Raw genomic sequence first — 22,943 nt, forward strand, 5'->3', positions numbered from 1 at the left:
CTTAGGAGGGTGCTGACAGGTGGGGGGGAGGGGGGGGAGGGCAGTAGAGGCTGAGAGGGGGAGGGGGAGGAAGGCGGGCGATTGGGGGAGAAGGAGGAGGGCGGGCGATTGGGGGGGAAGGAGGAGGGCGGGCGATTGGGGGGGAAGGAGGAGGGCGGGCGATTGGGGGGGAAGGAGGAGGGCGGGCGATTGGGGGGGAAGGAGGAGGGCGGGCGATTGGGGGGGAAGGAGGAGGGCGGGCGATTGGGGGGGAAGGAGGAGGGCGGGCGATTGGGGGGGAAGGAGGAGGGCGGGCGATTGGGGGGGAAGGAGAAGGGCGGGCGATTGGGGGGGGGGGGGGAAGGAGAAGGGCGGGCGATTGGGGGGGGGGAAGGAGAAGGGCGGGCGATTGGGGGGGAAGGAGAAGGGCGGGCGATTGGGGGGGAAGGAGAAGGGCGGGCGATTGGGGGGGGAAGGAGAAGGGCGGGCGATTGGGGGGGGAAGGAGAAGGGCGGGCGATTGGGGGGGAAGGAGAAGGGCGGGCGATTGGGGGGGGAAGGAGAAGGGCGGGCGATTGGGGGGGAAGGAGAAGGGCGGGCGATTGGGGGGGAAGGAGAAGGGCGGGCGATTGGGGGGGAAGGAGAAGGGCGGGCGATTGGGGGGGGAAGGAGAAGGGCGGGCGATTGGGGGGGAAGGAGAAGGGCGGGCGATTGGGGGGGAAGGAGAAGGGCGGGCGATTGGGGGGGAAGGAGAAGGGCGGGCGATTGGGGGGGAAGGAGAAGGGCGGGCGATTGGGGGGGAAGGAGATTTGGAGGGGGAAGGAGATTTGGAGGGGGGAAGGAGATTTGGAGGGGGAAGGAGATTTGGAGGGGGGAAGGAGATTTGGAGGGGGAAGGAGATTTGGAGGGGGAAGGAGATTTGGAGGGGGAAGGAGATTTGGAGGGGGGAAGGAGATTTGGAGTGGGGAAGGAGATTTGGAGGGGGAAGGAGATTTGGAGGGGGGAAGGAGATTTGGAGGGGGAGAGAAGAGTGGGAGGTACTATCACCCAAAATCATGTTTTGCTGACCACCTTCTGATTACAGATCACCTGCTTAAAGCTGTTCACGATGTCAACATTTTGCATACTGAGAATAAAGTTCGTAGGTTAGATGTTCTCGAAGAATTGGAAATTTTTAAACATGTTTCTCAAAATCATGGCCTCATTCTCAATAAGGAGCTACAATTACGTAATACAAGCTTCAACAGTATATACCCATTACTTGATATTTGTTTTTTTGTTCCCTCATGCAGTTACCAAAATATTTCTTATATCTAAGTCGATTCATAACCGTTTGTTCATTAAACGGTTTAATTTAACTACATTTGATGTTATACCATTTTTCTATGCGCTGAGTTATGCAGCTCAATTTTTAATCCTGTAATGGCGTTTTTCAGCTTTTAAACTATACTTCGAAGCTCTTATGTAGACAAATAATTACCACATCTGCTGCTGTCCAATAAAATATTGCCTGTTACTTCATGTTCACACTTTTCACTGTATATATTTGGAATGTTAAATAGCTGGTTTGTACTTGCGGCTACTAGATGGCACTTTTGTTAGAACGTTCACATGACCGCAATTGCCTCAGTCTGATGCTACCACAGCTCGGCATTTGGTGCAGCCCTTAGTGGCCTGCCTCCATGTTCTCTATTTTAATGCTTTGTGACTAAAACGTTATTGCTTCATATTTATTTTATACATGACATGCCAGTTTTTAATGTTTTATTTCTGTGGAAGGCACTCTTAGAAGTGGATGAAACCTAGGTCAATAAGACTTCATTTTCACGACCGAGGGCTGCAATTGTTTAATTTTATCTAAATAGTTATCTACTCAACTCTCAGCCTTCTTGTCAAGACACGAAATTCTCACCAAATGATACAACTGATATAGAATGACCTAATAACGGCTGCTGCTGTATTCAGTTTATTCTATGAACATACAGTAACACAGAAATGAAATATTACTAGGCTGTCTTTGTAAATCACAGGCTTCTCTCAAAATACTTCAGGCATACAATGTCAACAATACTTCAATGAAACCTCTAGCCACATACATGTGGAACTGGAAACAGTATACCAAACTTATGTATCAAACTGAAAATATGATTGATATGTAAAATACGGGGAAGACAACCAGTCACTTATAGTGAATAGATGTGTCAAGCGCAGAAACTGATAACAGAAAACAGTATTCCCACTAGTTTCTGAACATTAGCTCTGTTTCTAGCAATAGTATATACATTCACACATGGAACCACACAGACAGCAAAATGCACACTCCTGTGGCCTCGACAAGCTTCCAATTCTCCAAACAAAGGTACTTTTCTGATTTTTCTGTATAACATTATACAATAATTCAAGTTGCAAACAGGCATGATTAAAAGACATTCACAAGAAGCTTTTGGCCACAGTCTTAGTCAGTAACAGTCACAAGCACACACAACCGCCAACTCCAGTACCTCTGCCCAGAATTAATTGACATTTAAAGTACACAATGCAGAAAACACGAAAATCATGTTCAACATCATACACACAGGAGAAACTTGCTGATAATTTTTGTGAGTGTTTGGAGCACCATGAACTGTTATAACAGCAACCACTGTTGTGGCTTCCTTTGATGTAGCAGCAGAGAGAGAGAGAGAGAGGAGCACCGACAGTAGTGCACTCAGTAACAACAATGGACTTTGGAGTCTCATCACATCATCATTTCAGTTGAGTCCCAAAAGTTCCCAAAAATGGTTTCAAAATTGCTGGTGCAAGAAAGTGTATGTGTAAGGGAGTGAGTGAGACTTCATAAAGTACACAATGTGACTCCTGATGTTCCACAGCAACAGAGAAAAGTTCAGTGAATAAATGCAACTTTCAACATACAGGTAGCCCAAAAATTATATACAATGAAATAATAACATGCCGCACAGAATCTTATGGAAAGAGCTGAATGTGCCCTTAAGTGTCACCCGTGGCCAGAGGATTAAATTCACTAAGCGAAACAGTGATACAAGGAGTCCTTGAGGCTCAATTCTTGGCCCTTTCATTTTTCTAGCATATATTAACATCATTGTACATCACTTTAACAAACACAATGAACATTATGCTGATGACAATTCAGTTTTATTCTATGCCAAAGTCTATTAGGAAATGGAATTTTCAGCAACTAAGGGCATATTAAAATTAAGCACTTAAGGGCTAAACGTCGGTGTAAGTAAATACTAGATGCTAATGCTTGCCACTGGCAGCTCACACCAGACCAAGTACATGGGATAACGGCAGCAGAAACAATCAGCTGCAAATTCCAAGCTGCCTAGCTGGACTCTAAACTTCATCGAATTAGCAATATTAATGTTATATGTAGTAAAACTTAGTAACGGCCTGTATCACCCTCGCCAGCTGCTCAAAATGCTCACCCATATTCTGAGTACTGTGTATCATGGGGCAATTTATCTTAACTACTGCATAAAAACATGAGGTTGTGCTGCAGATGTACGCCTTAACAGAGCACTGCTTCTATGAAAATGAAGGTGGATGTCTATACATGGACTGGGCTATGACAATTCTTACCATAAAGTTCTTACCATAAAGTTCTTATACCACACACATACTTCAACCATCTATCCTTTGCACCTCTAATCATTTTTTTGTCTCACAGAAAACGTAGGTAATTAAATGTAATGATATACATGAATGCAGCACTAGGTCCTAAGGTAACTACTACAGATAAAGATTTTTGTAATTACTATCTGTAATATTAAAAGCTGTATTATATATCATATCATTTGATGACTCCATGCAAAATAACTATTCCTACGTACACTCCATCTTTAGCTATGAAATCATTTATAAGCCTCCCATACACATACATGGACATATTCTTCAAATAACAGAAAAAGGCTGTTAGAATAAAAACTGAAAGTAGTAACTGAGCTCCCTGTAACGATTTGCTTAAACAATTGATGACTGTAACTGTACCATGTCAGTTCATTTACCAACCTGTTAAGCACATCACAAAGAACATCAGCAATTATTTCACAAACAGCAGCATCCACAATCATGGAACAAGAGCCACACCAAATTTAGATTTAGCAGGAGTTCATGAACAAAAAACACAAAAGAGTTTTATCTACAAGGGAATAAAATGGCACCAAAATTGCCCAAGCGCATTAAGGAGACAACTAAAACCCAAAGTTATTTAAAACATGCCTCTTAAATAATTCAGACTACGAAGACAAGGATTATGTAGATAAGACAGTATGAGGAATGGCAAAAATATTATTTATTAATAAACAACTGTCATTCTACAATAAATTGTCACAACTAAGCAATTCATCTGCAGACTGTGAAGCAGTCATTAAAGAGAAGTATATTGTGGGGGGGGGGGGGGGGGGGGGGAGCAGCATGTTCAGCAACTGGGAGGTCCAACTGTCTCTTGGTCAGTCTTGCAGTGCCCATTCATGCAGACAGTCGGTTTGTTAGCTGTCATGTCCTCATAGAAAGCAGCATAGTGGCTGCAGCTAGCCCTGCCTTTGATGGGGTAGGAGATGCCTGTGGCAGGTCTAGAGCAACTGGTAGTATGAGGATGTATGATCAAAGTCTTGCATCTATGTCTGTTGCAGGAATGAGCCATGAGGCAAGAGGTTGGGAGCAAGTGTGGAGGAAGTATGGACAAGAATAATGCATATGTTCAGTGGGTTGCAGAACAATACTGTAGAAGGGGTGAGGAGGCTAATGGGGGAAGATATTCCTCATTTCAAGACATGGCAAGAGGTTGTCAAAAATGAATGGAGGAGAAGGTGTTTAGATTCTGGTGGAATGTCAATAGCATGTCCTAACACTTGGGCCAGATCGTGAAGATGTCATCAATGAATCTAGACCACGTGAGCTGTTCGGGACTCTGGGTGATTAGAGAGCATTCCTCTAGATGGCACTTTCTTAGGCCGGCATATGAAGGTGCCATCTGGGTACCACAGATTTGTTTGTAGGTGGTGCCTTCAAGGGAGAAGTAACTGTGAAAATGATGTGCTTAATTTTAATGACTGCTTCACAGACTAGATTCATCCTACCAACACCAGCTTTAGTGAACTGTGCAGGTGGAAATGGAAACACTCCCTACAACACATCCTTCATTCCCATGAAGCCCCCCCCCCCCCCCCACCTCAATCTTCACTAGTCCCTGCCCCCCACCCACATGCTCCCTTCCCCCCTTCCCACTCCAGTTCTACAAATATCTTCTACCCCCCCAACATATCTGCCTATTTCCCATTATCTACTTCTCTCCCCTCTACTTCCCACCTCAATTTTCCCAGCACAGCCTCACAACACTACATATATCTGCCTATCCTGTTCCCTCATGTCCCTGGACACTCCCATATGCAGCACATCACCTTTCTCCAGCTCTATCCTGCTACCCCTCCAATCGCCTGCAGTTTCCTACCTCCACCTCCCACCCCAGCGGATTGCTGCTCACATCGGATGCAATAACAGTTAGGCCCCAGCACCGGAACACAGTGTCCATGTGTGTGCAAGTTGCGCTTCTGTGAATGTGAGTGTGAGCGTTTGTTGGGGCATGCGCACAGTGCAGTGTGCATGTTTTGTGGGCAGTAATGAGTAGTAAAGTACATTTTAGTAAGATAATATTACTATTTACATAAATAATAATTGTTTTAAGTGTTTTGTTTTTCATTTAAGATGATAAGTTTGATATCATTTTGTAAATGATCTACAGACAAATAACAAACTAACCAAGGACCTGTTGTTAATTTATTTGGAATACAAAATGTAAACTTTCCTGTCAGATGAATGCCACACCAAACCAGTGGAGTAGCTCTGCCCTGCACTTCTGCAGTTATATATTTAGCAACTGGCAAAAATTCTTTAACAAGTGAATAACCTAAAATTAGGATGCAGTTTGCATTTTCTATGATTCTTCAATTCCCTCTTGAAAAATAGAGGAAGAAGAAAGCCAGTGGTAGGGAGCGAGAGGTGAAAAATGTGATACCAAATCTGAAGTGACTATTTTTTCCACTACACATATTTAAAAGTAGGTGACAACTGATCATGTTACTTTTTATTTTAACAATTTATGTTGTCTGATGAAACTAACTTGAGTCTATAAATGGCAGGCAGTTGCTGATGATGTCCTGTGAATGTTGCAGCCTCCTCTCTAGAGATTGGCTATGTTGCCTCAGTTCACACAGCTCTGCAGTGGTTTGTTCAAGCGCTTTTCCCTGAGCCTCCACTCCACGATTCAATGCTGCCTTTTCACCTTCCAGCGATTCAATAACAGCCTGTATGGGAGGAAAAATATTTTATTTCATGTTGCCTTCTGTATATTTTTCTTAAAGTAAAAAATAAATTTAACACACGACGAATACATTCTTATTAACATTTATGGAATATTATGTTGATGCTTGGAGAAACAGAGACATATTTAAGATTTAAACACACATTATTTATGTTCTACAATACTGTGGAACATCAATGCTATATACTTACATGTTTAATACATTCTTATTAACCACATGCTTGGCCATTCTTTAGTATGTACTCAGTTCAAACCTTGTAGATAACATTCACATGCTGTCTATGGATAATAAATTAGCACCTCTCAAAGAAAATTATTTCCATAAAGCGTAGTGTACATGGCTAATTAAAAATACTACTTCAAGAAGAGCTAGAAAAATAATGCCATATATACAAACTTCATCATCCAATATTTTAACTTTATTATTCTTTACTCTTGTACAGTAAACTGAATCACTTTCCTTAATCCATTTGCACTCCATTATATAACATTGATATTATAAATTTCTTTTTAAATGGCAACTCTTTTCCGCACACCAGAAATTCATCATGTTGCTTGTAACCATCCACCCTGTACCATACCAACACCAATATGCATTTGAGGCCATATGTTTTCATCTATTTCCACTTTTTCAGTATAAACTTTCAACTTCACAAGAAGTTGAAAGGCAGTCCAGCAGCTGGACATATTCTATGTGAACATATGCTTCAGTGAAAGCAGGCATAACAGAATAAGGCATGGGTGAGGTGAAGTAGTGTCACTTTTAGTACCCCTCCTACAAAGGGTATTGATAACAAGTCAGACATGCAGCACCAAGCTACGACAACTGCCATCTGTGTAACCAATGTATCACTTGGACCACATTTCTTGCGGAGACACCCATATACTACTGTTCCATGCTGAAGTACACAGTCTATAATGTACTGCTGAAATTACAGTGACCCTGCTTCGTTTCTGGACATTGTTGGTATACATTCAGTGCATGGCTTACAGCAACTATTGCTCTGTTAATGGTTTACATTTTGCATCAGTCGTGGACAGGAAAGTGGCAACAAGGACTTGTCCTATTGTGCAATCTGCAACACTGAGATTTGGCAAATACAGTTGTGACTGCAGAGGCAGCAGCAGTACTGGGAAAAACAAAACCTGCAACAAGAACAAAATTCTGCTATCCTGCAGCTTATGTCAACAGTAACAATGAAAATCAACCAATGGTAACAGCTATGTTCCCATCCCCGTTCACCTGTTCCAGCGACACTTCAGAGAGCTGTAGTGTATAGGTTTTTTGAACTGTACTGTCTGGCCTATAGCATTTCCAATAGGTAACAAACTGCCTTACTCTTGTCTTGTAGCAGTCATTTACACAATGTGATGCAAAAGTTACGAAGCCGCTCAATCCTTAATTGAATGTCTTTCAGTGAACTATGTGCTCTGTTAACAGAATACTAAGGTCGGCAGATGCACCTTTTTGCAACTAGGCTACAATTCAGTCAGCGACATATACAATACGGACTGTCTTAAGCAGCATGGGCTGTCAACTTGTAGGGCCTCGCATGCCAGTGCAATTTTTCGGCCTTATCAGGACAAGTGCAGAGGGTGAGCACACTAGTCATTGGGAGCTCCAATATTAGGCAGATAATGGAACCCCTCATGGAAATAGCATTCTGGGCATGAAAGAATGTCAGTGTGCACTCAGTATAAGGGGGAGGGGGTCTTGTCCATGACACGGAGGTGCCCCTGCAGGTGGCTATCAGGTGCACTAGGTGCAACTGGCTTCAAACAGTGTCACATGTAATCACAAATTATGCCTGCGGTTTAGGTTCTGGCGCCATCCTCAGCTCCTTTTGGTGGAGAGGTGATTTGGTAACGTCAGCTAGCATCGCACATGGGGTGCAGGCTAAGGTCACTATTTGTAGCATAATATCCAAGGCTTATAACAGTCCTCTGGTTTGGAGCAGAGTGGGAGGTCTAAACCAGAGACTCTGCAACAGTATCATATGCAAGTTTCTTGACCTCCATTACTTCGGAGAGAAGTTGAAGAATGTCAGTAATTCTTCTTACCATGCTGCTGATATGAGGGGAGGACTTCAACATGACAGGTAGAGATTGGGAGTAAAACTATCAAAATTGGTCCCAGAATATGTGACATTATTCTACATGTCTTGTCCAAAAAGCACTTCGAGCAGATAGGCAGAGAACCAACTCGTGAAGGTAATTTCTCAGACCATCTAGCAACAAACACAGCTGAACTTATCAAATCAGTTAACACAGAGGAAGGTATCAGTGACTATAAGGCTGTGATAGCAACTGTGACAATGTATTTTACAAAGATGGTTGGTTGGTTTAAAAGAGGGGGGCAGAAGGGATCAAACTGCCAAGTCATCAGCCCCTTTCTCCCAGTAAAATAATTACACAAGAGAAAGAAGAAAAGAAAGGACACATACGGCACAATAACAGGAGAAAAGAAGAACCAGAAGGATGACAGAAGGACATCCAACACTACTATGGACAAAACACAAAAAGAAGACCACAGCGAGAAACAAGAAACAGGTAAAAGGGATAGAAACAAGAGAGCAGATGACCTCGGCTGGCCGGCCATGAGAATAAAAAGGAAAAGCCAGCCACTCTGCAACACATAAAAACATCCACCCTCAAAGCATTGGAGTGCAGAGCACAAAAGGACAAACGACATGCGATAAAACTTACATAGATTGCTAAAACCCACTGTCATGTATAAAGCGTAACACTAAATTAGCTGATGAGGTGTTGTCAGCTAAAATTAATGGCAACGAGTGTGGTAACTGAAGAGTCCGTCGCAGCACCAAGATAGGGCCACTGTCAGCCGGGCGCTGCACCGACACTGAGACGGGCATCAGGGTGCAGGAGGTAGCCGTGTGTCACCCAAGTGTGACCAAGCAGAGCCGGTAGAGACCCTGTGAGAGGCCCGCATGGAGGACTGCCACACATTCGTAGTCTCCTTAATGGCATGAAGTTTGTTGTGCATGCTAAGCTTATGCCATTTTGTCTCCCAAAGCCGCAAAAGCTTGCAGCATAGTAATGAATGCAGGTCAGTTACAGAGAAGCCGAACTCCATAAGCGGTATCCGTGTAGCCTGTTTGGCCACCCTGTCGGCAAGTCCATTACCTGGGATTCTGACGTGACCTGGGGTCCAGACAAACACCACTGAACGACTGGACCATTTCAGGTCAGATGAACTCCTGCATGGTCACTACCAAAGGATGACGAGGGTAGCACTGGTCGACAGCTTGTAGGCTGCTCAAGGAGTCTTTACACAGAAGAAACGATTCCCCAGGGCATAAAAGAATGTGTTCAAGAGCAAGAGATACAGCCACCAGCTCAGCAGTGAAATCACTGCATCCATCAGGCATGGAATGCTGCTCAATATGTCCTCAATGGACATACATGAAGCCAACATGAGCATCAGCCATTGAGCCGTCGGTGTAAACCACTTCGTGGCCCCGGTATGTGTCAAGAATCGAGAGGAAGTGGCAGGGAAGAGCCATGGGGTTAACTGAGTCCTAAGGGCCATGTGAAAGGTCCAGGCGAAGCCACAGCCTAGGAGTACACCATGGAGGTGTACGTGAATGGACCTCAAGTAAAGGTGGTAGAGGCAAGGACTCCAGTTCCGAAAGAAGGGATCGGACACAAACTGCAATTGGAAGCCCTAACCTGGGCCGCCGGCGCAAGAGATGAATCGCTGTGGGTGGGAAAATGAGATGGTGATCAGGATGCACATGAGAACTACGAACTTGTGAAATGTAACTGGCCAGCAGTTGCGCATACCTAACTTGTAATGGAGGGACTCCGGCCTCCACAAGGACGCTTGTCACCAGACTCGTCCTACAAGCTCCTGTCACTAGGTGAACGCCACAGTGGTGCACTGGGTGAAGTAAAGGCAATGTTGAGGGTGCCACTGAACCATAAACCAGACTCCCATAGTCAAGGCGGAATTGAACAAGGGCTCTGTGTAGAGCTGCAGCAGCATAGAGCTATTTGCACTCCAGTTGGTGTTGCTCAGGCAGCAGCGGCTGTTGAGGTGCTGCCAGCACTTCCGCTTAAGGTGACAAAGGTGAGGAAGCCAAGTCAATCAGGCATCGAAAACCAGTCCTAAGAATCGATATGACTCCAGTACAGTGAGTGGATTGTCATTAAGGTAAAGTTATGGGTGTGGGTGAACAGTACGACGGCTTTGCGGGTGAAAACTGGAAGCCGTGGACTAAAGCCCATGACCGCACCTTGTGGATGGCTCCCTGTAGGCACCACTCAGCAACACCAGTACTAGTGGAGCAGTATGAAATGCAAAGTTGTCTGCATACAGAGAAGATGAGAGACAGCCCTACAACTGCTGCTAGACCACTGATGGCCGCTAAAAAGAGAGATACATACCCTGTGGGACCACATTCTCCTGAATATGGGGGGAGGGGGGGGGGGGGGGGGGAAGCAGTACGGGAGGCACCAACCTGAACATGGAAAGTATGAAGCAACAGGAAATTTTGGATAAAAGTTAGGAGCGGCCCTTGGAGGCCTCACTCGTATAATGTGGTAAGTATATGATGTCGCCAGGTCATGTCATGTGCTTTTCATAAATAAAAAGAGGCACAACCATGTGTTGGCATCAGGAAAGGCTGTTCGGATGGCAGACTTGAGGGACACAACATTATCAGTGGTAGAGTGACCCTGGCGGAAGCCCCCCTGACATGGAGCCAGCAGGCCACGTGACCCCAGGACCCGACCCAACCCAACTGCCGATACACCGTATGTTGCAGCAGCTTACAAAGAAACAAGGCGAGACTGATGGGCCAGTAGCTATCAACATCAAGCGGTTTTTTACCGGGTTTGAGCACCAGAATGATGGTGCTCTCCCGCCATTGCAATGGAAAGATGCCATAGCACCAGATCCAGTTGAAGATGGCGAGGAGATGTCGCTTGCAGTCATATGAGAGATGCTTAATCATCTGGCTGAGGATCTGATCAGGACCAGGAGCTGTGTCGGGGTAAAGTGCAAGGGCACTGAGGAGCTCCCACTCTATAATGGGACATTATAGGACTCACTGTGGCGTGTAGTGAATTAGAGGATGTTCCCTTCCAGCCACCGTTTGAGTGTGCAAAAGGCTGGGGAGGGGGGGTGTGGGGGGTGTGGGGGTAGGGGTGGGGGTGGGGGGTGGGGGGAATTCAACGCAGAGGCTCGAGCAAAGTGCTTGGCAATCGTATTTGCGTCGACAGATAACACACCATTTACGGTAACACTGGGGTCACCAGTTGGGGTCTGGTATCCGAAAACAAGTTTGATCTTTGCCCAGACTTGGGAAGGTGACATATGGCATCCAGTGGACGAGACATATCTCTCCCAACACTCCTGCTTCTGTCGTATGATAAGTTGACGAATGCAGGCATGGAGCCGTTTAAAGGCTATGAGGTGCTCCAGGGAAGGGTACCACTTATGATGCTGTACAGCTCGCTGACGCTCATTAATTGCTTCAGGGACTTCCAGCAACCACCAAAGGACTGCCTTTCGCCAGGGGCACCATAAAGAGCGAGGGGTCGTGTTTTCTGCCACATTGTTGTAGTCACCTGCTCAACCATCACATCGATGTTACCATAGGGGGAGATTCAAGTGACAGCAGAGGTGAAAGTTTCCCAGTCCGCCTTCTTTAAAGCCCACCTGGGCAGGCGTCCATAAACCTAACACTGGGGCAGTGACAGGGAGATGGGGAAGGGGTCACTACCACACAGGTTATCATGGGCTCTCCAGTGGATAGATGAGAGACGTTCTGGGCTGCAAATTGATAAATCAATGGCTGAGTAACTACCACTGAAATGTGTGGCGGTCCCAGTGTTTAAAAGGAAGAGGTAGAATTGCAAAAGTGAAGTTTCGACATCTCTGCCTCGGCCACTAAGCACGGTGCCACCCCAAGGGGTTATGGGCATTAAAATCTCCCCAAAGTAGGAAAGGTTTAGGGAGTTGATCAATCGGTGCAGTTAATACATTCAGGGATACTGCACCATCTGGAGGAAGATAAACATTGCACACAGTTATTTCCTGCGTCGTCCATATTCTGACAGCCACAGCTTCAGGAGTAGTTTGAAGGGGCATATGTTCACTACAGACCGAGTTTAGGACATAAACGCAAACTCCAACTGACACTCAATTATAGTCACTATGGTTCCTTCTATATCCCTTATAGCTGTGGAGGGCAGGGGTCCGCATTGACGGGAACCAGGTTTCCTGGAGGGAAATGCAGAAAGCAGGTGTAAAGCTTATCAGCTGCTGTAGCTCAGCCAGGCGGAGGTAAAAACTGCCGCAATTTCACTGGAGGATGACGTGATTGTGAGACTGGGAAGGCATGGAAGATTCAATAAGGCAGTTTACACCTCAGGGTCACCTGCTGCCACCGAATTTTTGCCTGAGCAGTCTATATCCACTGTGTCTGAGGGTCTGGTGAGATCTAGGTCCTCAGTGGATGCCAGAATCTCCACCTCATCCGCAGACAAAGAGCTTGTAGGTAGCAATGGTGTGGGTGCCACCACAATTTCCTTGGTCTTGAGGACCTTCTTTTGGATTTCTCTCACTGCTCCTCTAGTTTCCCTGGCTGGGAGGACTTCAATGATTCAGTCTCCAGGACTGGACGATGAGCATGAAGCCCTACGACCAGCTGCTTTTGGGCTCTTAAGCCACTGGTGGGTGTAATCTTTCCCATTAGCAGAAACCTGGGAAGGGAGTGACCCAAGGGAACCCTTCCTAGCAAGAGGAGCAGAAGACGACTTATGCTTCTCTGGCTCAGAGGTGAGGACTGAAATCCCCGATGGTTTGGGGGGGCGGGGGAAGGAGGAGGGGGGGGGGAAGGGGGAGGTCAGATTGCTCCCGAAGTAGGTGGTAGAGGAGCAATAGGGAGGGAAGTGTCCCCCACCATCAAGGGGGCAGGTGTAGTCTTGTGGTTCTGAGAGGCAACAGGAATGCGAGGAACTGAAGGGGCAACAACTGTTCTCATAGCATCAGCATAAGAGGAAGTCTTAGCCACAGGATGTAGGCCCTCAAATTTCCTCTTAGCCTCAGTGTAGGTCAGTCAGTCCAATGTTTTATATTCCATGATTTTCCTCTCTTTCTGTAAAACGCAGTCTGGCAAGCAAAGTGAATGATGCTCACCGCAGTTGACACCGATGAGAGGTGGGCCAAATGGAGTATCGGGATGTGATGGACATTCATAACCTCAACACGTGATGCTGGAATTACTACCAGATGACATATGGCCGAACTTCCAGCACTTAAAGCACCGCATCGGGAGAGAGGGATATATGGCTTGATGTCACAGCTGTAAACCATCACCTTGACCTTCTCGGGCAGTGTGTCACCCTCGAAGGCCAAGATGAAGGCACAGTTGGCAACCTGATTATTCCTCCGACCCCGATGGACATGCCAGACAAAATGAACACCTCTCTGCTCTAAATTGGCACACAGCTTGTCGTCAGACTGCAAAAGATGGTCCCTGTGGAATATAATACCCTGGACCATATTTAAGCTCTTATGGGGACTGATGGTAACGGAAACATCCCCCAATTTGTCACAAGTGAGTAACGCCCGTGACTGGGCATAGGGTGCTGTTTTTATCAAGACTGACTCCGAGCACATTTTGGACAGAGTCCTCCACCTCCCCCAAACGTGTCCTCCAAATACTCCACAAAAAACTGAGGCTTCATGGAAATGAAAGATTCCCTTTCAACTCTCGTATATACAAGGTACCGGGTTGAATAAGCTTCACTACCACCCTTAGCCTAGCGTTCCTCCCATGGAGTGGCCGAGGAGGGGAAAGATTTGGTGTCATATTTCTTAGCAATGAAGTTAGACTTAGCCCACTTAGAGACTGCTGGTGGCAGACGACCAGCAAGAGATGACGTACTATGCTTCATTGCGTCTCATCCGCCCTGATGCCACCCACTCTGACTGGGGGTCCTCCCTACTTATGCCACCCTGCCTCAGCAAAGGCCACCTGGCAGGATGGCCATTGCCAGGAGTCCTGATGCCCCAGGGGGCAGGGGCATCTATCCTTTGGCATAGATGGGGAGTTAACAGTGCAGGCACCAACAGAGCTGATCCCTGTGTGGTCAGGGGGCTACAACCAACAGGGTTCATGGCGGTCCCACCACAACGGACAGGCTACCATGCTAGATATGAGGTGCTACGAAGTCCATGGTCATCGTCGGCACAGAAAGCGACACTGTATAGTGCATGGTGGAAAATGCGCCCAGGAAGGTGTCCTTGCCCAAGAGATGGGGAATGAGCAGGACTGCAATGTGATGACATGAAAGTGGGCTATGGATCTCAATGCACGATAGACACGATGCACCATGTAAGGTGCCCTTCCCCAATTGGCTCGCTCTTTGGGAAAATTTAGGAACATGGAGATCAAACCCAACAGGGGACCATCACATAAAGGCCAAAATGTGAGGGATTCCTTTTAGTCGCCTCTTACGACAGGCAGGAATACCTCGAGGCCTATTCAGTAAGAGTAGCAGGGTACAAATTGCAGAGCATTTTAGTAGTCGGGATCAAATGTTCAGCAATAAGGATGAAGATGTGGAGCACAAGTAGAAACAATTCAAAAGCACTGTTCAATATGCTTTAGACAAGTATGTTTTGAGTAAGATCTTAAGGGATGGGAAAGACTAACAGTGGTTTAATAGCCATGTTAGAAAACATGCAACGTAATTAAAGGGAACTTCAAAGATTCAAGAGAAGTGAAAACCTAACTGACAAACAAAAGCTGAACCAAGTGAAAATGAGCATAAGCACAACAATGAGAAAAGCATTCAGTGATTTGAGTGAACAATTTTGTCAACATCTGAGTAAAAATCCTCAAGAGGTTTCGGTCTTAAGTAAAAATGAGTAAGCAGTTCGAAAATCTCTACTCATTCACTCAATGACCACACTGGCACCATAATGGAAGATAACAGAGAAAAGGCAAAATACTGAATTCAGTCCTGAAACTGTTTCCTGCAGAAGATTGTAACACAGCCCCTCCTTCCAAGCATTGCACAAACGCTGAAATGTCAGATACTGAAATAACCGACTGTGGAACACAAAGCATAGTATTGGACTGGTATCAGGATACTTTTAAGATTCTATAAAGATTATGCGAAAGAATTGGCTCCCATTTTAGCAGGCATTTGTGGTAAATTACTATAGCAAAGAAAGGTACTTAACTGGAAAGAAGTGCACGTCATTCCCATTTTCAACAAGGACTGCATAGCAGATGCACGTAACTGTAGACCTATACTGTTGACATCAATCTGTTGTAGAATTATGAAACCTGTTTTATGCTCGAGAATTATGATGTTTTTGGAGTACAAAAATTTCTTCTATAAAAAAAACCACATCGATTCCACAAACAGAGAAACAACACAGATTCCACAAACAGAGATATTGCAAAGCTCAGTTCACTCTGTTCCCCCATGAGATCCACAGTGCTGTAGACATTGGTGCTCAGGTTGCTGCTGTGTTGCTTGACTTCAGGAAGGCATTTGACACCACCACACACTGTCAGTTAGTAAAATAAATATGATCTTACTGAGTATTGGACCAGATATGTGACTGTATTCAAGACTTCCTTGCAGACAGAACTCAACTCGTTGCTCGTAACAGAACAAAATCGACTGGTGTAAAGGCAATTTCCAGAGCATCCCAAGGAAGTAAGATAGAACCATTGCTTTTTTCAGTGTATATAAATGATCTAACAGGAACTATTACAAGATGCTTAAGAACATTTTCAGATGATGGCTTTGTCTATAAGAAAGTAACAATGCCAGAAGACAATATCTGTTAACAGAATGACATGCTGAGGATTGTTGCATGGTGCAGGCTCTGGCAGTTGGTCATGAAGGTAAACAAAATGTAACTTATTGCGCATATATAGGAAAAGAAATCTGCTACTGTATAACTACACTATTGATGACAAACTGCTAGGAAAAGTATCTACTGTAAAATATTTAGAAGGAGCAACTTTAAGTGGAATGACTACATAAAACAAATAGCAAGAAAGACAGATGCCAGACAGATTCATAGGAAGAATCTTACACAAATGTAACTCATCCACAATTAAACTGGCTTATAATGCCCTTGTTTGACTGGGTGTTGAGTACTGTCCATCAATGCGGGTTCCTTACCAGGTAGGACTGATGGAAGGAATGCGGAAGATCAAACGAAGAGTGATGCGAGAGCATTACAGACACACTCAACTAACTCCGGTGGCAGACATTACAAGAGGATCATTGTGCATCACAGAAAGGTTTAGCTATTTAAATTTTGAGAGAGCACTTTCTGGGAAGAGTCAGACAAGAGATAACTTCATCCCACTTACATCTCACAAAGTGACCACGATGAGAGAATTCAAGAACTTAGGGCTCATACAGAGGCTTACACACAACACTTCTTCCCGTGCGCCATTCGCATGTCAAACAGGGTAGGGGGGATTAGTTAATGGTACCAGAAGCACTCTCCACGATACACTGTTAGGTGGCTTGCGGGGTATGACATAGATGTAGATATCACCATGTCAGAACTGCAAAGTTTCCAGGGCAGACAAATCCGTGGTGCGATTTTGTACCTACCACTTGACAGAAAAGTCAAGGCTAAAGGATAAGGCACAACCATTTCTAGTCTTTGTGAAGTTCTTAAGATTATTAAATCTTTTGAGGCTGCTTCTAACATTCAGCATACTACCACTAACAAAAATCACTTGACAAAAGTAGTTAGTTGCCATCACAAGCAACAGCCAGCTGATGATTTTTATTCATTATCTTCTTTTTACACCCCTAACAGAACTTCCCAACTAAATCCACAGTCATCTGGAGTGCTTGCTTCCCATGAGAAACTTAAGTATTAGGTCTACAACTTTGCTTCCACTGTTTTGCAACAGATGGTAGTAGCGGCAAGTGGGGTTCAGGTAGTTGCTCATAGGTGTAATACAGTAAGCTTAGGCATCTGTAAACACAATGCCATAAAAATATTAGTCTACTTGTGATTGCATCATAAGGTTATTCTCAATTAAGTACATCAACTTACATACCCATTTCTCACTACTTGCAGGAAGTTTTAATTTTCTGCTTTAACATGAAGAAATCTGTGGCTGTGGCTCTTAAAATGCTGGGTAAGATCAATGGTGAGGGAGCTATTAGCGGAAGAACATCTAGAGAATGTTTTCAACACCTTAAGAACAGTGATTTTGATGTCTACGACCGGCATGGCGGTGGAAGACAGGATGTTTTCGTAGCTACTGAAACAGACGTAGACAGTCACAGGACATCATTACTGAAAGCAATTGATGCGTTCAAGCCCAGCACTGAAACACAAACAGCCACAATACAGTGAGACACGTAAAGGTAATTTTGCAGCAGGTCAGTGCTCAATCCCATGTCACAAAACCCGTCAAAATATACATGGGAACATTTAAATGAGAAGTCCAATCCCTCCCGCCGCATTCTCCATATGTTGCTCTCTCTGTCTACCACCTTTTTCGATCAGTGGCATACAGTCTGGCTGACCAGCACTTCCAATCATATGAACAAGTGCAAAATTGAATCGATTCATAGATCCCCACAATAGTCACCCAGTTCTTCTGCCACGGGATTCATATGATATCCAAAAGAGGGGAGAATGTAGGGAGGCAGCAATGGGCAATACTATGAATCAAAATTTTTTGTAAGTTTTTCACAACAAAGACCCGAGCTTTGAGAAAAAATGGTGGAAGTAAAGTTGTCGGCCTAGTAAATCAGTCTTGATGATCATCCATTCCTCACCACTGACTAACCCGTTTTGCTAGTACTGAACAGGCACATCAGAAATTTCTTCACCCTCGACACTGGAATATTTCCCAGGCAAGGCAATGGAGTGCCAGTCATGCCCCAGCTGCAGCACCCTTCAGTCACAAAGCTGTTGCCTGCACCACACCATGCTGCAAACTGTTCACCATGTGGAAAACTTGATTTCTGGCAGCTGTGTGTAAACAAGCTGCTTGCCAGCATCCTGTACCAACACAGACTGATGACAGCACGTGCTCCACACAGTCACAGCAGCTGACTTCGCAGTTTCACCAGGACTGCAGAAGCTTACATTGGTTATTATTATTTTCAAACAGTCAGTGGGGTTCAAGCTGGACACTGGAGCTGCCTTGACAATCAGATGACAACATACATCAGCAATTCAACTCACTTTTGCTCCAAATAGCTCAGCAATAAGTAATATCAGACTGCCAAAGGGCAGCTCATTTCCTCGGAGAACTGTCACTTACAAGTAAGTACAACAACATTGGGCATATACTAAAATTCTTAGCAGTGAAACCATCGAATGCTCTTAACATTTATGGCTTGGATGCGTTTACAGCATTTGGTTTCAAAACAGTGGATCACATAAATTTAGTACCAGAAACAGTACTATTTACTGATCAGATTTTCTTTGCAATACATATTTTACAAAGAGATTTTCAAACCATCACTAGGATGCGCAAAAAAATGGTACTGCTCATTTCTCTATGAAATCGTCAGCAGAGCCAAAAGTTTGTTGAGCTCACCTGTGACCAACTGCTGTGAAAAGATAATGTTCATGGCAAGCTTGTATGAATTCAGGAACTAGGCATTTTATTTCACCAGTCTAAACCAGTCAAATGGTGATGCCTATGACTGTCATTAAAAAACCTAATGGGTCTTTATGCATTTGTGACACTTTAATGGCAACTATCAGTGCTCACTCCAACATTTATTTCTATACAATGCATCACCCAGAGGAATTGTTAAAGAAACTAGTCAGGTTTCTCGCAAAACTACCTACATTCTCAACTAGGCAGCACAGTTTTTTCACCCCCAGTATTAAAAACCTGGAGCACATCCTTAGTATTATGCCCTCATGCGACCATATGGTGCAATAATAAATATGCCAGTTTCTGTTAACCTTAAACAATTACAGTCTCTTCATAGCAAGATCACCTACTATGCAAAGTCTATTTCTCCAGTAGCACAAATCACACACCTGCTCCAACATCAGCACGAAGAGTACATAGAATTTGTGTGGACTATTTCCTCACAACAGACTTTTCAACACCTTAACGATTGTCTCAAAACAGCGGAATGCCTGATGCCCTATATACTGGGCATGCCATCTATGCTTGTGATGGATGCGTCCCAGTAAGAGAATGTGGCAATTTTGTCCCATAGTTTGGAAGACAGCTCTGGAAAATAAATTGCCTATGCGACACAACTGTGGCACACTATACTATTCAAAAGTTGAGGAAGAGGCTTAAATCAATAATTTATGGTGTCAAGAAGTTTCATGTATACTTGTATGACAGCAAACTCCACCTGTCAACTAACCACAAACATTTAATGTACATTTTTAGGCATTGGTCTAAGCTCCCAGAAAAGACAGTACAGCATCTGCAATGGTGGGCATGGTTTATAAGCAAATATAACGACATTAAATTCACTTCTGCCAAACACGTTCATGCAGTTGGCATGTTGCCTTCCCACTGGCCCCAAAACAGAGTTCAACCACTACAAAACAGTTTGTTTTGTGCTTGATCAGCACCTGCAGAAATGCTGGACGAATTCCAATTGACAGTTTGCAAGGTAACCACAGCATCAGCCCATGACCCAGTTCTGCATCAAGTTTTATCAGTTGTACTGTCGGGATGGCTGGACCCTGTATTTCGCAACAATTTTGCAATGCAACACAGGCTTAATGCTACAAACAGTGTCCCAACGTTGACCACAGCTGACTCTGAATGCACACCACCTCTCCAGCCAGCATCCTCCAGCTAACTCATGTCTTGCACTGGGGGATGATGCACATGAAGGCGTTAACCTGGCGGCACGTGTAATGGCCCAGTATTGACGCTGACACTGATTGTGCAAGCCACTCCTGTCATGCCTGCACACTGAATCAGGCAACCCGGCAGAATATTTCTTTTCATGGGTATACCCATTAGGCAGGGTCACATTGATTTTGCCAGTTCAATTCAGGGATCTATGTGGTTGCTGATGGTGGATACATCCCAAATTCCCATTTGTGGTATGACGTCATCAATGACCACTCACACCACTATTTGTGCCCTCTCTACAATATTTTCATTTAAGTGTGCCGTCCTTCAAATTGCAAAACACAGGTAAGTAAGGGAATGTCTCACATGCAACCATTTCATAAATTAAAAGGGTTGGTAAAGTGGTAGACAGCCATCAGTCATAGTATATATTCCAACTAGCTCAAATAAAAAAAAAAGCAATGTTGTATCATGCGGGCACAGATACAGAGGGGTAAGAGAGGGTTGTGGGGATGGAGGAAAAGGGGGTTAGTTCTACTTTCCTGAGTTAAACAGGTAAAAAGATTGACAAGTCATATTTCTTCTTGTTCCATGACTGTTTCTTAGCCTTAGGAATGAAAGTGATCGTGTAACAAATTTAAACAAAACGTTTACACAAATTAAAACTTGTTTGTTTATTAAACACATCATGCGTTAAATATCATTCAGAGCTTGAAAATTTAAAGCAATGGATAGAAGGGACATCGGATGACCTTTGCAAGGTGGGAAAACAGACAGGATGAGAACAGGTGATAAAGCAATACAACTGGTGGATGATTATAAATGAGAAATGTAGTCTGCAGCAAATCTATTACAAGAGTAAATTTACAATTATGTGAATTTGTCCATACCTGACTACACACAGTACCAATACGTTCAAAAAAGACGGGTGAAAAATAGGACCTTTTTTCAGGGGGGTTATATCTCAGGTTCTACTGATCACAGAGAGAAGGTGGTTGAGTGTTTTTGATTGCCTTTAGCCTAGCAGCCATATGTACACATCGGAAGACTGGGGATACTGTAGTTACACTACAGTACAGGGTCAAAATTTAAACACTACACATTTCCTCCAGCCCAGGCAAACTGGGCAAATCAGTTTGTTCTTTTGCATTAGGTGTGGTCTAGGGTGGACCTTAGGCAGCTCATAAATGCACCACTTGCTCATGAGCAGTTCCGGAGAAAACTCCAAAAAAAAAAAAACATAATGTTTGGATATAGTAAGTACCAATTGTGAGGATGGCCATCTCTATAATTTCTATTCATGTAGATCGCCAAAATTTTTAAAATATGTTCTCAAGATGATATTCTCAGGGAACTTGGAAACTTTTTCAATATCATTATCCTTTACCGAGATCCAGAGGTTCAAAGTTGCCATACTTATGCATGTAATATCCAGTCTGAAGTGTAAATGTAGTTTTAACTTACTTACTGAACCCATGGCAATGGTTCTAGGGACATCACAAGGGTTCTGAAGCCAACAAACTGTTAAGTCAACATCTTTTCAACCAATAAAACTTAATGAAATGCTGTCTGTATATAATGGGAACTCGATGCATACACATATATGCTGAAAGTGGTACTGCAGTGGGAAAGAAGGACTAAGAAGGATCTTAACATTTCTGAAAAAAACTTAAAATTACTGCCAAAAAATATGCAATACTGAAATTCCAGTAAAATACTTACAATAACCATTTTACTCTTAAGACACAAGTCACAAGTGCGGATTTTCAATGAGCTGCAAATGATGAGCATAGTGGCTAGAGAAAATGTAAAGGAAACAGTTTCATTTTAACCTTCTATTATGCATACGTATTTGTTGTTTATATTGGTTGAAGTATATAAATGTATCTACGTATATAAATACAATACCAAAAACTTTACTAATCTGTAGAATTAGTTTACATTAAACAGCAAATCCTGCAACAGCAGAGAAAGAAGATAACTGCAGACAAATGCTCCTATCAGAGCACAAAAAGTGCAAATATGTTCCTCTTTAAAAGACTAACAGGAAAATGGGGAATTAGCTGCCTCATTTCTCATTCCACATTCCTTACCAAAAATTTTAGCATGTGAACATATTTGCCTTTTTTTTCCATGAAAAAGGTAGCAGAGATGGTGACGGTGGAAGAGAGAGGAGACACTGCCAGTAGGAGAGAAACAAACAGTAGGCGGTGATGACGGGAGAGAGAAAGTGGCATTTAAAAAAGAGAGAGGTGGATGAATGGATGAAGACAGTAACAGTGGGAGACAGAGAGAGAGAGAGAGAGAGAGAGAGAGAGAGAGAGAGAGAGAGAGAGAGAGAGAGAGAGAGAAGTGGGAGCAAAAGATAGAGGAGACAGTGGAAATGAAAAATACAGATGAGTGGAGACCATAGAGGACGGTGCATTTTGGACCAAAATTTTAAACAAGTGAGTATAGAGGAAAAAATAAGTTGGATGCCCCAGAATTTTTGATTTGTTGAGGTATGGTAGTGACAGTGGCAGTGGGAAAGGAAGACAGAAAGAGACTTGTAAGTGAGAGAGGAGACGGTGGCAATGGGATATACTGTAAATCAATGGAAGTAAAAGAAGACATTGGAAGAGAGACATATCGAGGCAGTGGCACTGAAATGGAGATGTCAAGTAAGAAGGCTGAGGTACAATATGCTCTTCATACTCTTCTACACATACTACCAGAACTTTCATCTTCAGCCCTAATCCAAATGCACTCATTTTCTTCCTAGCTCATTGTATTACTACTAATTAATATATTGCTTCAGCCTTG

General features: G+C 43.9%; 1 protein-coding gene across 1 annotated transcript in view; it reads right to left on the minus strand.

Annotated features, from left to right (window-relative positions):
• Nucleotides 1-22,943, minus strand: part of LOC126361426 (protein phosphatase 1 regulatory subunit 21) — a 211,721-nt gene that overhangs the window by 108,331 nt on the left and 80,447 nt on the right. The window contains exon 5 of the mRNA XM_050007789.1: nt 6,118-6,301. Within this exon, the coding sequence (XP_049863746.1) occupies nt 6,118-6,301 (184 nt within the window). The remainder of the gene's footprint in view (nt 1-6,117; nt 6,302-22,943) is intronic.

This window comes from Schistocerca gregaria, chromosome 1 (assembly GCF_023897955.1).
Source record: "Schistocerca gregaria isolate iqSchGreg1 chromosome 1, iqSchGreg1.2, whole genome shotgun sequence".
Taxonomy (NCBI): domain Eukaryota; kingdom Metazoa; phylum Arthropoda; class Insecta; order Orthoptera; family Acrididae; genus Schistocerca; species Schistocerca gregaria.